Below are 15,234 nucleotides of genomic sequence, written 5' to 3'. Positions count from 1 at the left end.
AGTTAGACAAAAGCAGATAATTATAAATAATTTTAATCTCCTTCTGTGTTCTTATACTTGATATATCATCTATTAAATAAGTCTGGTTTAATTGATTAAATAAAGTGCATGAATACTATAAAACATCGTATTCAATTTTGGATAAAAATATATATATGTAATTATCTTCATGTTTCATTTATTATAAGTATTAAATGCATTTCAAAGCGTGTCATGTCAACCAACAGACTCCAAATTAGTAAAGCCAATACGACTTTCAATTGGTTTACAGCATACACTTCGGAGGCAAATAATGATGAATTGTTAACTATATATAGTTGTAGTTGATATTAGATATATAAAAAGATGTGAGTAGTCCGTTACATATGCATGATAGAAAAGTCTGACAATTCCTCAAAAATAAAAAAGTCTAACAAAAAAAGAAAACATCATTGGCCAAGTGGAAAATTAAAGTCTCACAACAAAAGTTACATTACCAATCCAGTTATTTTGCATAACATTTTGAATAAACATTCAATTCACTCTCTCAACCTAATTTAATTATGAAAAACTATTGAATGTTTTTAATACTATAAAAAATACATTTTAAACTTTTCATTTTTTTTCCTAAACCCTTTTTCACAAGGAAAAATTAAAGACACCATGATTAATATAATCATGATGTTCAATCAAATGGTAAGTAAAATTTAACTAAGAATAAGTTTTTTATCCTTTAAAGGTAAAAATTAATTAAAATTAATATTTCATATTTATAGTCTTAAAGATAATTGTTTTTAATAATTGAGGTGTATCCTTGTATTTTTTATAGTGAACTCAAGATATCTCAAACTGAAATTTTAGAAATAATACTTTAAAATATTAACATCTATTTAAACAATATCCACCAACAAGCTCCTTGTCTTCACAGATTAGTTAGAGTATATATTTTTTTAAGAAAAATCAACTTGAATCAAACATTAAATTTGTCACGTCAATTTCTCCTCACGTCTAAATTTAAACAATATAAGCAGAAATTAACTAAAACATCTTATCTAAATTTAAGCAAAAACTAAACAATCTCATCTTCTCTTTTTTTTTTAATTCATCTCTATGATAAATAAAAGAAAATATCATTTTCCTTCAAATTAATTTATTCTTACAGAACATACAATTGAGATTCTTATATATAAAGGGTATACTATTTTTGGGATAGGGTGTTAGTGTGTGAAGAGCATTGCCTGCATTGGTTCCCAACTCTGCAATAAGAAAAACAAATCACAAGAATAGTTCAACTAGTTTAGATGCACAAACGTGGTGGGCAATTATGTGAATTCAATGGTGTTGATATAATTTCAGATCTTATGATTTTATTGATATGTCATGACTGGAAGAATTTTATCACATGCTTATACGTGGAGGCTACTAAATATTTTGGTCTTTTTCTATATCTGCATTCTATGGCTTATATTTATTCAATGGTGTTGCTTTGCCCCGTTCAGTTAGAAGGCGTTGAGCCACAATTTTCATAAAAGAAATAAGAGTTTGTTGTAGAAAGACGTCTAGATATGCATGGCTACTTTTTTTATGAAATTCAAAATCTCACTTTGAGGAAAATAAGATTGACAAATATCATGATGAGAAGTATTATTTGGTGTTATCATTAATTGATTTTGATCAATTAATTTAATTATAAATAATAAAATCATATCACTGGTTAGTAGTTTTTATTTTTTGAGTGAACCAATTTTAATCTTTAAATTATTTAAATTGAGTGGTTGAAGATGAAATTTGAAAATGTACCCATTACTAGAACATTAAATGCTTATAGAAAAAAATTCTTACCAAAAGATTTTTTTTATATATAAGTATCGAGTATGAATATTAAGGAATAGAGGTGAATATTAAGGGATAGGACTGTAAGTAGGTGGATTTGGATTATATTTGATAAAATTTATGATTCAATCCAATCAAATTCAAATAACTTGATTTTGATTATTTTTCAAGAAAAAATATAAAACCCAACTCAAACCAACTTGTCTATAAACGGTTTGTGTTGGATTGGGTCAAAGGGTCAAAATATATATTTTTTTGTCTATTCTTGTTTAAAATACAATATTTTTATTATAAGATAAAATTTATATTAGATGAATTTGATACAATTGTTTCTTGTTAGATTTTTTATTTAAAAAAAATTGTGATGCTGCCACACCTAGTTAACTCCAGTGATTCTTATCTATCTATCTATATATCTATCCATTGATGATGATATTACAAGGCCTACTCTTTATAAATGGATTCAAAATATTTTTAGAAGTTCATCTAAAGTAACTTTAATCAATAAAACTCAACTCTTTGATCTTAAAGGTTAATGATGCATTGATATTTACTCAATTCAGGTTGATAGGTCTATGTAATCAATAGTCAATAATATTTGAATTTTTTTAATTTAAAAAATATGTATTATATATTACATATATTAATAATAATAACAATAACTTAATACAAAATAAAAGGTTAACAGGCCGAATCAACGAATCAATTAGTTTGGATATTAAAAATCATAACACAACCAAAAACTTAACAAGTTTAATTGATTCAATTATTCAAATACAAAAATTACTCAATTCAAACTGTTTGAATTAATTTGAGTCAATTCAGATTCGTGAGAGACTCATATTCACTTACACCCTTATTAAGGGATTTACAATGACTCATATTCTCCCCTAAACCAATTAGACAAGACCCCCTAGTAAATAATCCTAAAAGACTTAAAACACATGTAAGTTAACATAAACGGCATAAATCTTTTTAGCTATACTAACACAATTATTTTATAGTTATGCAAATACAAATTTCATTTTCAAATCAATATAAAGTTGCTTTTCTAATTCATTATAATTAAAAAATAGTAAAAAGAAAGATTTTATACTAACATTATAAAATAATTTTATATTATCACATCTAATCATCAATCATCATTTACGATAAGTTTAATAACTTTTATTATCATTTTCTCAAAAGTTAGATTGATGGTGATTTGTGAATGAGTGAAGTGTAAAAACACTATTTTACATTGTCATTAAATTATCATTAAAATCATTATTATTATATTTATTTATGAGTTTAATGGTCATGATAGTATAAAATAGTTTTACATTGTCACTCAATTATAAATTATCGTTGATATAACTTTTAAAGTAATTAAAATAAAAGCTAAAAAACTTACCAAACATGATGAATTTTGATTAAATAATAATGTAAAAATCATTTTATAATATTCATGTGTAACATATTTGTACTTTACTTATATATATTATGCCATAGTTTTGTGATCCTTAGTACTAAAATTTGTTGGCTAGTTAGGTTTCTTGTTAGGTATTAGTCATCCATGAAACTGATAGATACTTACATATTTAAGATGATAACAAAAAAACTAATACTTCACTCCCTATGTTTAAAACTTAGTATCGTTTAGTTGATAGAAAAAAAATTGCGACCAAGTAAGTAAATTTAGTTTTTCATTGTAATATTAATTATTATTTTCATTAATATCTTTAATAAATGCCCTTTTCAATGTAATAGTAATATTAAGGTTAATTTTATCAAGTTATTATTATTTTTATCTATTTATTAAATTATTTATTTATGTAAAACAACTTAAAACATTTTCAATGGAGTTTTTTTTTTGAAAGGTTTCTTAAGTGAAAAAATCTTTTCTTTTCCATTAGAGCAAATCTATGTGATAAGAAGAATTTCTTAAAAATAAGATATTATCTTCTCAAAGAAAATGTTTCTTAGCAATAAAAAATAATATTTATCTAACACATAAAAATATCATAATTAAGTGAAAATAAAAAAATATAAAAGTATGAATTTCTTAAAATTTTGTAGAGTTTCTTACCATTGAAGTAAAACTGTGTATGAATTTCTTACATAGACACTTTGAAGAAAAAAAATAATGAGACCACAAAAAATAACTTAAAACACTCAATTACCAAATTTCTATTGAAAATACTCTTAAAACACTTATTTTATGAGTACAAATTACAAGTCTAATAAATGAAAGGAACATTGAGAATTAATTGGAACATATATAACAAATAAACACTAAAAGAAAACGGGCACATGATAATTCATAACCCGAAAGCAACATTCTCAAAATAACATGAATAGAAAAGATGGAGACGAAATACAGGATTAGCAGTTGACTTGGAATTCAAGTTAAAATGAAAATCAAAGCATACGTCAGGCACAATGGTCAATTAATCCTATGTTATGTATGAAATGCCTGTAGTTGAGTAGGAAATTTCTAAAAGGGTTGGGAGATAGCTTATAAATTTCACATTTTCGTGTTTACAATACGCTTGGCTTAATCCATATCATCATTATCCAAAAATCGAAGTACCACAAAAGCTGACTCGATGGAGATTCTTTCTTTCATGATTATATTTGCATGCATATTTGTTCCCTCTCTCAAAATTTCATTAGCGATTGATTCTATCAATCTGCTCGAGTCTATGAGAGATGGCGAGACCTTGGTATCAAAAGGTGGAAATTTTGAACTTGGGTTTTTCAGCCCAGGTAGTTCCCAGAAACGTTATCTGGGCATTTGGTACAAGAATATCCCAATTCAAACAGTGGTTTGGGTTGCTAATGGGGCCAACCCCATCAATGATTCTTCAGGCATCTTAACACTGAACAACACAGGCAATCTTGTTCTCAGACAAAAGTCAACTCTTGTTTGGTACACCAACAACTCTCACAAACAAGCACAGAATCCTGTGGTAGCGCTCTTGGACAGTGGAAATCTTGTGATAAAAAACGAGAAAGAAACAGACCCAGAAGCTTATTTGTGGCAAAGTTTTGACTATCCATCAGATAAACTCTTGCCAGGCATGAAGTTGGGATGGGACCTTCGAACTGATCTCGATCGGAGATATACTGCTTGGAAGAGTCCAGATGATCCATCCCCAGGTGATGTTTATCGTGCTTTGGTACTCCATAACTATCCTGAGGTTTATATGATGAAGGGAACACAAAAGTTGTTCCGGTATGGACCTTGGAATGGCCTATACTTTAGTGGACTACCAGATCTATCGAATAACACGCTTTTTAACTTGCACTATGTTAGCAATAAAGATGAAATCTACTACACCTATACCCTCCTTAATGATTCTGTCATCACCATAACTATAACAAACCAAACAGGTCATATTCATCGCTATGTATGGGATGAAAATGGTAAAACGTGGAGACCATTTAGATCCTACCCGAAAGACGTTTGCGACCCTTATAACCGCTGTGGACCCAACGGGAACTGCGTAACTACTCAGACACAAGCATGCCAATGTTTAAAAGGTTTCAGTCCAAAGTCACCACAAGCATGGTTCTCATCGTCGGATTGGACTGGAGGGTGTGTCCGCAATAAAGGGTTAAGCTGCAACGGCACAGACAAAGATAAGTTTGTCAAATTTAAATCTCTCAAAGTTCCAGATACTACGAATACTTTGGTGGATGAGAGTATTGGTCTAGAGGAATGCAGAGTCAAGTGCTTGAATAATTGTTCTTGTATGGCCTTCACTAATTCAGACATAAATGGTGAAGGTAGTGGTTGTGTCATGTGGTTTCATGATCTCTTTGACATGAGACAGTTTGAAAGTGTTGGCCAAGATCTATATATCAGAATGGCTGCTTCAGAGTCAGGTAAGCATCATCATTCATCAACTTTCATCTTCTCATTTCAATTAATTGGAACACCAAGGGACCAGTTTTTTCCTTTAGAAGTATTTCTAAGAGAAAAAATAAAATAAAAAATGAGGTAAGTTTCTTTATAAGGTAAAATGAGTTCTTCATTTACTAATTCATAAAAAAATTCTGATATAACTTCCCTAAAACATAAAATAATATCTACAAGTTAACTAATATAGCACATTTTAGCTTGTAGAGACGTTCATTTATTTTCTTCTCCTAGAAATGTTTCTAGAGAAGTTTACTCAAACATATCTGATAGCAGTCTAACTTTACTCTTTTTGATTTGTTTCTTCTTTTAATTGATTATTCAGACTCTCAAGAACCAGTATCAAGGCACAAGAACAACACGCCAAAGATAGTTGCTTCGTCCATTGCTGCAATTTGTGGGGTTCTTTTTCTAAGTACTTATTTTATTTGCAGAATCCGAAGGAACAGAAGCCCAAGGAACAGCGCTGGTAAGTAATTGCTTACCCACAGTTATTTTGAACACATGACTGCCCTTTTCTTGTTTTCTATAAATATATTTTTATAGTAGTAAATATGAAACTGTAATTATAATTATTAGGGTGAACTATGATTTTTGTCCTAAAACTCTGTAAAAAGTTGTCTGTTTTTCTTATATTTTTTCTTCATTTTTATCAAGTAATAATGTTAATAGATGATGTGAGAGTCACCCTGGAAGCCACATGCATGACTTATCCTGCCATCCTAATTGATGGCATGTGGTTGTCAAAGTAATAATCATGTTATTAACCAGCCTTCTTACTTGACAATGAAGACTAAATATGTTAATAGAGAGAGAAAAATATATAAATATCAAAAATATAATTAACCTTAATTATTATTAAAAGAATATTTGTTATAAATACAATTATTAGGAACCCACAAAAAGATGACCGGGTTAGGAGGCTAGTTTAAAAGAGGTGGAACCGGCCCTAATCTATAAAATTTATCAAATTTTAAAAACTTATGCTGAGCTCAACTTAAATTATTTTAAAATCAATATTGACCGATCTTGCATGATTACGATGGCAAAAAAAAAACAACAATATTGCTTATAATCTTCTGCAACATGAGAGGACAAAACATATTAAAATTCATAGATATTTCATTACAGAAAAGTTGGGGGAAGATTTGGTGTGCATGCTCCATGTTTTATCACAACAATAATTTGTTCATGTTCTCATAGAGGGGTTGAACAACTCAAACTATCATGAACTTATAGTTAAGTTGAGATTGAAAAACAGTATCTATTTCTTATGTTGAGATGAAGTGTAGAACTGAAAATAAATATTTATTTTAAATATAGTTATTAGGATATTCAACCCTCAATCCCTTAAATCATAGGGTTATTTCCAAAGGTAATTAATTAGGGAATTATTTCCTTTGTTAGAATTGATTTAGCTTCCCTTTTAGCCCCTTATATTATAATTTTTCAAAGTACCAGTCTCTTGAACCGAGAGAGAACAAATTTCGTTTTAACATTCCAGTTTCTTTACAAACTTTTTTGTACTCTAAGTACTGCAAATTGGAAATTCTCATGATTTAATCATCATGTAACAACAAAGTACAGGTCTAGTAGCATTCAAGCATGCCATTGATTTTATCTCATTAATCATATAATATTAAGTTAAAACTGCATATTTTTGTTAGAGCTTAATAGGTATGCATTATTTTTAGTGTAAAAAACTTTACACAGTCATCAGCTAATTAAAATTCATGTTTGGTATGATTATTAAAATAGTTATTATTAAGTTCAAAAGATTATCTTATTATACATGATTATTTATAATTGAATGACAGTGTGAAAACGATAACTACATATCTTATTTACTTTTTTATTTATTATTTATGGCAATTTAATTTCCTTAAAACATTTATAACATTATTGATGAATGCCTTCCTCGATTTTGTAGCAAATTTATTACCAGAAGATAACAGTAAAAATGATTTGGATGATTTGGAGGTCCAATTGTTTGATCTACTGACAATTGCAACTGCCACTAATGATTTCTCCACAGAAAATAAGATCGGAGAAGGTGGTTTTGGACCTGTTTATAAGGTAATCATTCTTTGATCACTACAACCAAAGAAAAGAAAGAAATATAAATATTATTGCAAAGTGTCTACTCATGACGATGAGTATGCAGGGAATATTAATGGATGGGCGAGAAATTGCTGTAAAGACTCTATCAAAGAGCACATGGCAAGGAGTTGCAGAGTTCATAAATGAAGTAAATTTGATTGCAAAACTTCAACATCGGAATCTTGTAAAATTTCTTGGTTGTTGCATTCAAAGACAGGAAAGAATGTTAATTTATGAGTACATGCCAAACGGAAGCCTAGACTCCTTAATTTTTGGTATGAAAAATGAGCAGTGCATAGATTTGGTTGCTAATGACTTTAAGTGAGATCGGAAGATTACTAAAATTGAATATTCAAGTTGAATAACATTTTTTCTTGAATTAATAAAACAGATGATAAAAGAAGCAAATTGCTAGAGTGGCCTCAACGCTTCAACATAATTTGTGGAATTGCAAGGGGACTTATGTATATTCATCAAGATTCCCGATTGAGAATTATCCATAGAGATCTCAAGCCAAGTAACATCCTACTTGACGAAAATTTGAGTCCAAAAATATCAGATTTTGGAGTGGCCAGAACTTTTGGAGGAGACGAATCTGAAGGAATGACAAGAAGAGTAGTAGGAACCTAGTAAGTGTCTCGATATCCAAAACCATTTTGCATTTTTACAAATAACTATGTAAATTAATGTTCTTGATGATGTCTTGCAGTGGGTATATGGCACCGGAGTATGCTGTTGATGGGTCATTTTCGGTGAAATCCGATGTCTTTAGCTTTGGCATTTTAGCGTTGGAGATTGTATCTGGGACGAGAAACAAAGGACTTTATCAAACGGATAAGAGTCATAACCTTGTTGGTCATGTAAGAGCTTGAATCTATTTTGATATATTATGCATATCAAATTGAAATAAGAGAAATAATTATCTTTTTTCGATTATTTTTATTATGAGACAGGCATGGACATTATGGAAAGCGGGCAGGGAATTAGATTTGATTGACTCAAACATGAAGTTGTCGTCATGCGTTATATCAGAAGTACAACGTTGCATCCATGTTAGTCTTTTGTGTGTGCAGCAGTTCCCAGATGATAGACCTCCAATGAAGTCTGTGATTCCAATGTTGGAGGGTCACATGGAAATGGTTGAGCCTAAAGAACATGGTTTTATTTCGGTAAATGTTTTAGGTGAATTAGATTTACACTCGAATCCGCAAAACACGAGTTCATCAAATTATGTGACGATTACCATGTTAGAAGGTCGATGACTTGGGAAAGAATAATTGGACACACACCAAATATAAATATATGAGGTGTGCTGATATGCAGGTGCAGGTTTATGAACATATTAGTTGTTTAGCATTTCAGTTTAGACTTTGGATCAGAGTGCTGGTATGAATGCAGCTTATTTGAAAATGATAATACTTATTATGTAAATGTGTTGGGGGTACCCTTGTTCCTCATTTAATATATACTTCTTTCGGTTGACCAAAAAAAATATAGATATCTTAAGAAATTTGTAAGAACGTATGCAAAAGTGATCAGGATTAATTTATGACATTCCGGCCAGAAAGTTCTTTTCAACATATTATGATAAGCTTGCTAATTAAGCTTATAAATTCTCGTGTGATAAAATTATTTAATACATACTTGTAAGTTATCTAAATTATTTAATACATACTTACATAGATTATTAATATTACTCGTAAGTTTTGGATGGCTTAAATAAGACTCTAGTGTTTTCCCTTAAATGTTGAAAAAGTACTAGTAGTATATGAAATGCAACATGAAATGATGCCGAAAACATTTTTAACACAATAACAAGCTCAATAATACAACTAAAAATAAATTCTCCTAAACTTATAAAAATATGTGAGAAGTACCAATAAAATAAAGTATAAAACGTAAGATAAAAATAAAAAAAACACACAAGAAACACAATTTATTTAACGTGTAAAATATTTCAATATAAGAGTATAAACCACATGTCGTTCAAACTAATCAAATAACTTCACTACAATCAATAAAGATACAAGAGAGTTTCCAATAAGTACATTGAAACGTGTTACAAATAGTTAGATCAAAACAGAACACAAATGCTTAAAATAGAGAGATAAGAAGATAAAATCCTAATGCAAAATGCAAAGCAAAAAATGCAAAGTACTTATTTTCCTCTCCATATATTTTTTTGACAATCCAACCGAACAATTTAAAGTATCATATGTGTAGAATCTACTGTCCAAAAATATGTCTAATCCAATAATGAATGAATCTACAGTTACAATCTGAAAAATTCTTTTTAGTGGATATGTAAAAATCACAATAATTTTTTCTCTTCTGTTTCTTAATGTTTTGTGACGATTCTCTCCATCTCTCTTTCACTCTAATCTAGTCCCTCTACACTTAAATAGTTAGACAAAATACATCTGAGCTCTAAATATTTTCACAGTACAAGCTCTGAAATCAGAATGTCATATGTAAGCTCTGGCCCTTGAAAGTATGATAAAATCACTGCCAGTTTTTGAAATCCTACATAGTAGTCATATATATAAAGGTAAAGTCTTTAACAAAACCAGTATAGTTAATCATCCTCCTCGTCGATACCTTCCTTTAATGAACATTACACAGGTTAATTACCTACTTACTCTTCAAACTTAATTTCTTTTCTTTGGTGCAGGCTTGATGTTACACCTGCAAAAGTAATTTCGTCACATGAACTCTTTATACCTAAAGACTAAAGAGTAAAAACACCAAGCAAGTGTGTGTTATAAAAATAAATATATATTAATTTAGAGTATTTTTATAATTTTAGGAACATAAGCTTAAATAAATCAAATTAATATGAAATAGTTAATTTTTATATAATATACAATAAACATACAATTGAATATAAAGAAATATAAAATATGATAATGTAAATGTTTACTTGTTTAACAAAATAAAAAATAATAATTGTTTTATTAACATTACAAAAAACTTTCTACATAAAAAAAATCATTATGAGAAGAACATTATAAATTGTTTCATTAACATTACAAAAATAACATAATTTATCATTTTTTGACTATAAATTGTTTGTGGAAAAATAGTTATTTTTCAAATTCATTTAAATAGCATAAATATTATTATTCTTTAAAATAAATCTAAATCAATCACACTTATTATTTTTACAATAAATATGTAATCCAATTTAATATTTATGAGAGAGAAAATATTATTGATGATTTAATGTTTATAGAGAGGAAAGATGAGGGTGTATGAAAACTAATTTAATGGTGATAGAGAAGAAAGAGAAGAGAGAAATAATTATTTTAAAATTGAATAATAAATTATTATAATATCCTTATATTAAACTTAATAACACAAAGAAGTTTAATGATTTTTTATTTAAATAATATATATGGTGTTGATTGCTAATACACTGCTGCCAAAAAATATGATGTTTACATTAACATTCTCTCTATATATGTATATAGGATAGATATATATATATATATATATATATATATATATATATATATATATATATATATATATATATATATATATATATATATATGTATATAGGATAGGAATCTATTTTATAAGAGAGTGGAAGGATTAAATATAAAACATAAAATCAAATATAAATTATTAATATTTAATGTTATGTGATTATTTAAGAAGTCACGTAAGTTTTTTTTTATGTGATTCTTTATATTAAATTTCAGCATTCCATTTACTCTCATAGGATATACTATATATATATATATATATATATTTGCCGGCTTGTGGTTGATATTAAATATACGAAAGGGACATTTGAGGTGGGTTACAAATGCAAAACTTACAAGAAAGCATCTTTGGCCAAGTCGTGAATTGAAGTCTCATGAAAAAAATAACATCATCCAGATCGAGCCTGATAGTATATTTGTCCTTTTGCATAAAATTTTGAATAAACATTCCATTCATTTTCTCAACCTAATTTATTTACCTATTGATGAATATCTAATTTAATTTTTTACAGACATAATTTAACTATTAAAAACTATTAAATCTTTAGCTTCCTTCAAATTACAAATTCTAGACATTTTAAACTTTTCGTCTTTTCAATGTAAGACCTAAAATTAATATTTCATTTTATAATCTTAAGATACTAAATATTATTTTTAATAATTAAAGATTCCTTGTAGTTTTAGAGAATCCAGGACATATTGATCAGTCGAGAGCTAAGATATATAATCCCTCAAAGTATTAGGATGTCTTTAAGGAAAAAACTTCTCTCCATATTCACATGTTTGAAGAAGAAAAGTTATCTGCCAACAAGCGTCCTTGTTTTGGGAGACTAATTTGAGATTTTCTTTTTTTACAAAATTTCAACTTGAATTTAGCATTAAAATAATATAAGAACAAACTAAACCATCTTAGCTAAATTTAAATAATGTAAGCCAAAATAAACAATCTTATCTTCTTTTTTTCTCTAATTCATTCCTATGATTATTATTAATGAAAGAAAATGTCATTTTCCTTCAAATTAATTTATTCTTAAATGAGAAAATCAAATGAATATATATATATATATATATATATATATATGTTTTCTAAATATTTACCATAAAAAAATAAGACTGGGAAGAAATGTTGAATTATTGTTATTTAAACACAAAATAAAGCAATTTTCCAAATAAGACTAAAAAGAGAAAATAATTACCATCAAAATAAGACTAAAAAGAAAACTTGATTTATTTTTATTTAATTTTATGAATAAAAATATTTTAATAATTTCATCAATTGTGATTAATTTGTATTTTATATACATGAATACGAATATGAGTTTATTATTTAAATTTTATTACGTTTCGGTCCGTTCGTATATCTTTAATTTTGAACTATCTCATATAACAATTATAAGGGAAAATCGGATAAGAATAACAACTAAATGTCCTCAACATGAATTTCGAGATGTACACATTACTATAACGTTTAATGCTGACGAAATGACTCTAAAAGTATTCGAAATATGTAAGTTTCAAATTTTATTTTCAAAGAGATATAAAGGTTTTTTAAAATTTATTATAAGAATATAGAAATATTATTATTACATTTATATATATTATATCATAGTTTTTCTAATCATTGAAGAAAACTAAGTTGGAAGAAGAAATTCCATTAAATATGGTCATTCAAGTAATAAACATTGATTGACAAAATTGATAGATATTTTATATTTTTAATTTGGTAAAAAAAATAAATCAAAATAAAATAATAATAAATGAAAACATTATTGAAAATTAATTAGAAAAGAAAATGAAAAATTGACACCAAAAATAAAATGTAGTGGTGTCATTTTTTTTATGATAAGTGTTAGAGATACACAATATCTAGAGTTAAAACTAAAATAGAGTATATAAGTAGAAAATTTTAACCTTACAAGTTGGTTTATGAGATTAAGATTGAATTAAATTCAAACTCAATTCTTTATATAATATTAGAGTCTATTTTAATGAGTATTGTTGAGCCTATCATATTATATGTACCACAGGATATTATTAAACCATTCACAAATGTCCTAAAGCACACTTCATGCTCGAGATGTTCAAGTCCTCAACGTAAAAAATGTATGTTAGAAATCTCACATCAAGATTAAATTAAGCTTAAATTTATAATAAGTCGAAATTTATTGATATAAACTAAACTTTAATATAACGGACACACTATAAGATTCTCAAAAACATATGAATAAAAATGATGGAGATGAAATAAAGGGTCATAATAGGTTATTAGGTTACGTGCTTGACTTGGAATTGAAGCTATAGAATATTGATGAACTAAATCATACGTCAAGCATTCGTCAGAGAACTATATATAGATTATGCTTTGATTGTCCTAAACTATAGATTATCTGTATCAGAACTTCTTATGCTGGACAACAGCATTTCTTTTGCTGCCATTCAACTTTCTCTTTCTTTAATGGGTTTTCCTTTTATTGTCGAAAATAATAATAATAATAATAATAATAATAGCTTATACTGATGATTTTCCCATTTTCGTGTTCATGATTCACCTGGCTTAATCCATATCGCATTATTATCCAAGTATCGGAGTACCACAAAAGCTGTGATTCAATGGACTTTCTTTCTTTCATGATTCTATTTGCATGCATACTTGTTCCTCCTCTCAAAATTTCGGTAGCAAATGATTCTATCAACCTGCTCCAGTCCACGAGTGATGGGAAGACCTTGGTATCAGAAGCTGGAAAGTTTGAACTTGGGGTTTTCAGCCCTGGTAGTTCCCAGAAACAAGACAGTTGTTTGGGTTGCTAAAACCCCATCAAGATTCCTCAGGCATCTTAACACTCAACAACACAGGCAATCTTGTCCCAACAACTCTCACAAACAAGCACAGAATCCTGTGGTAGTGCTCTTGGACAGTGGCAATCTTGTGATAAAAATCAAGGGACAAGCAGACCCAGAAGCGTATTTGTGGCAAAGTTTTGACAATTCATCTGACACACTCTTGCCAGGAATGAAGTTAGGTTCGAACCTCCGAACTGGTCTGAATCGGAGATACACTTCTTGGAAGAGTCCTGATGATCCATCCCCGGGAGATGTTTGGGTTTTTTTGGGTTTTTTTCTAATTCACCCTCTCACGCCCAATACTCTTTGGACTTGGTGCGTGGTCCTTTTGAATGGATCTAGAATAGGCTCTGATATCAGGAAAAAATCTGAACCTAATTCAATCCTAAAAATTAGCTCGTGAGAATTATCCTCACCTTATATGTTCTATCTTGACAGTGTCTCTAGTCAATGTGGAATTTGGATTTGTTTCTAATCAAGGGATCACAAAACTTGCTCCGGTGTGGACCTTGGAATGGCTTATATTTTAGTGGAATGCCAGATCAACAGAAGAACCCCATTTTTTACTTGATTTTTGTCAAGAAATAAGGATGAGATTTACTACACCTACAGCCTAGTGAATAATTCAGCCATGACCAGAACTGTAACAAACCAATCAGGTACAATTAATCGTTATGTATGGTATGGAAAAGAATGGGGATTGTATAGTCGTAAATATGAAACTTTAAAAATAATTGTTAGTGGATGAATATTTGGTATAAATATAATAATTAGGATAGTCGACCTACAATTCCTTACAACACGGGATTTATTTACATAATTGATCGAGCAATTGTTTCCTTTATTAGGATTTATTTTGTTTTACTCTTGTATCGATCACCCTATCTATTATAAATTTTCAATATACTGGCCTCTTGAATCAAAGAGGAATTGAAACAAATAGGGTGTTCTCATTTCGTCAAATATCTATCTCATTTGCTTGAGCATACGTAAATTATTATAAATTTTTAATACTTTTTTCGATTTTCATAAATAAATAAAAAATTTAAACTTTTTTCTGGGTCTCAAGTTCCTATGCTGTGCATGGGA

The 15,234-nt window shown here is 28.5% G+C and overlaps 1 protein-coding gene across 1 annotated transcript; it reads left to right on the top strand.

Moving 5' to 3' along the window:
- The first annotated feature begins 4,266 nt into the window (after window positions 1–4,266).
- On the top strand, window positions 4,267–9,368 carry LOC114416990 (G-type lectin S-receptor-like serine/threonine-protein kinase At4g27290). Its single transcript, XM_028382043.1, has 7 exons — window positions 4,267–5,682; window positions 6,042–6,185; window positions 7,647–7,792; window positions 7,881–8,091; window positions 8,208–8,445; window positions 8,526–8,676; window positions 8,770–9,368. Exons 1-7 carry the CDS (start codon window positions 4,401–4,403, stop codon window positions 9,076–9,078), a joined length of 2,481 nt encoding a protein of 826 aa, XP_028237844.1. The 5' UTR covers window positions 4,267–4,400; the 3' UTR covers window positions 9,079–9,368.
- Window positions 9,369–15,234: the final 5,866 nt, after the last annotated feature.

Source organism: Glycine soja, chromosome 6 (genome assembly GCF_004193775.1).
Source record: "Glycine soja cultivar W05 chromosome 6, ASM419377v2, whole genome shotgun sequence".
In the NCBI taxonomy this organism is placed as follows: Eukaryota; Viridiplantae; Streptophyta; class Magnoliopsida; order Fabales; family Fabaceae; genus Glycine; species Glycine soja.
This window is presented reverse-complemented; position numbering and strand designations above follow the sequence as displayed.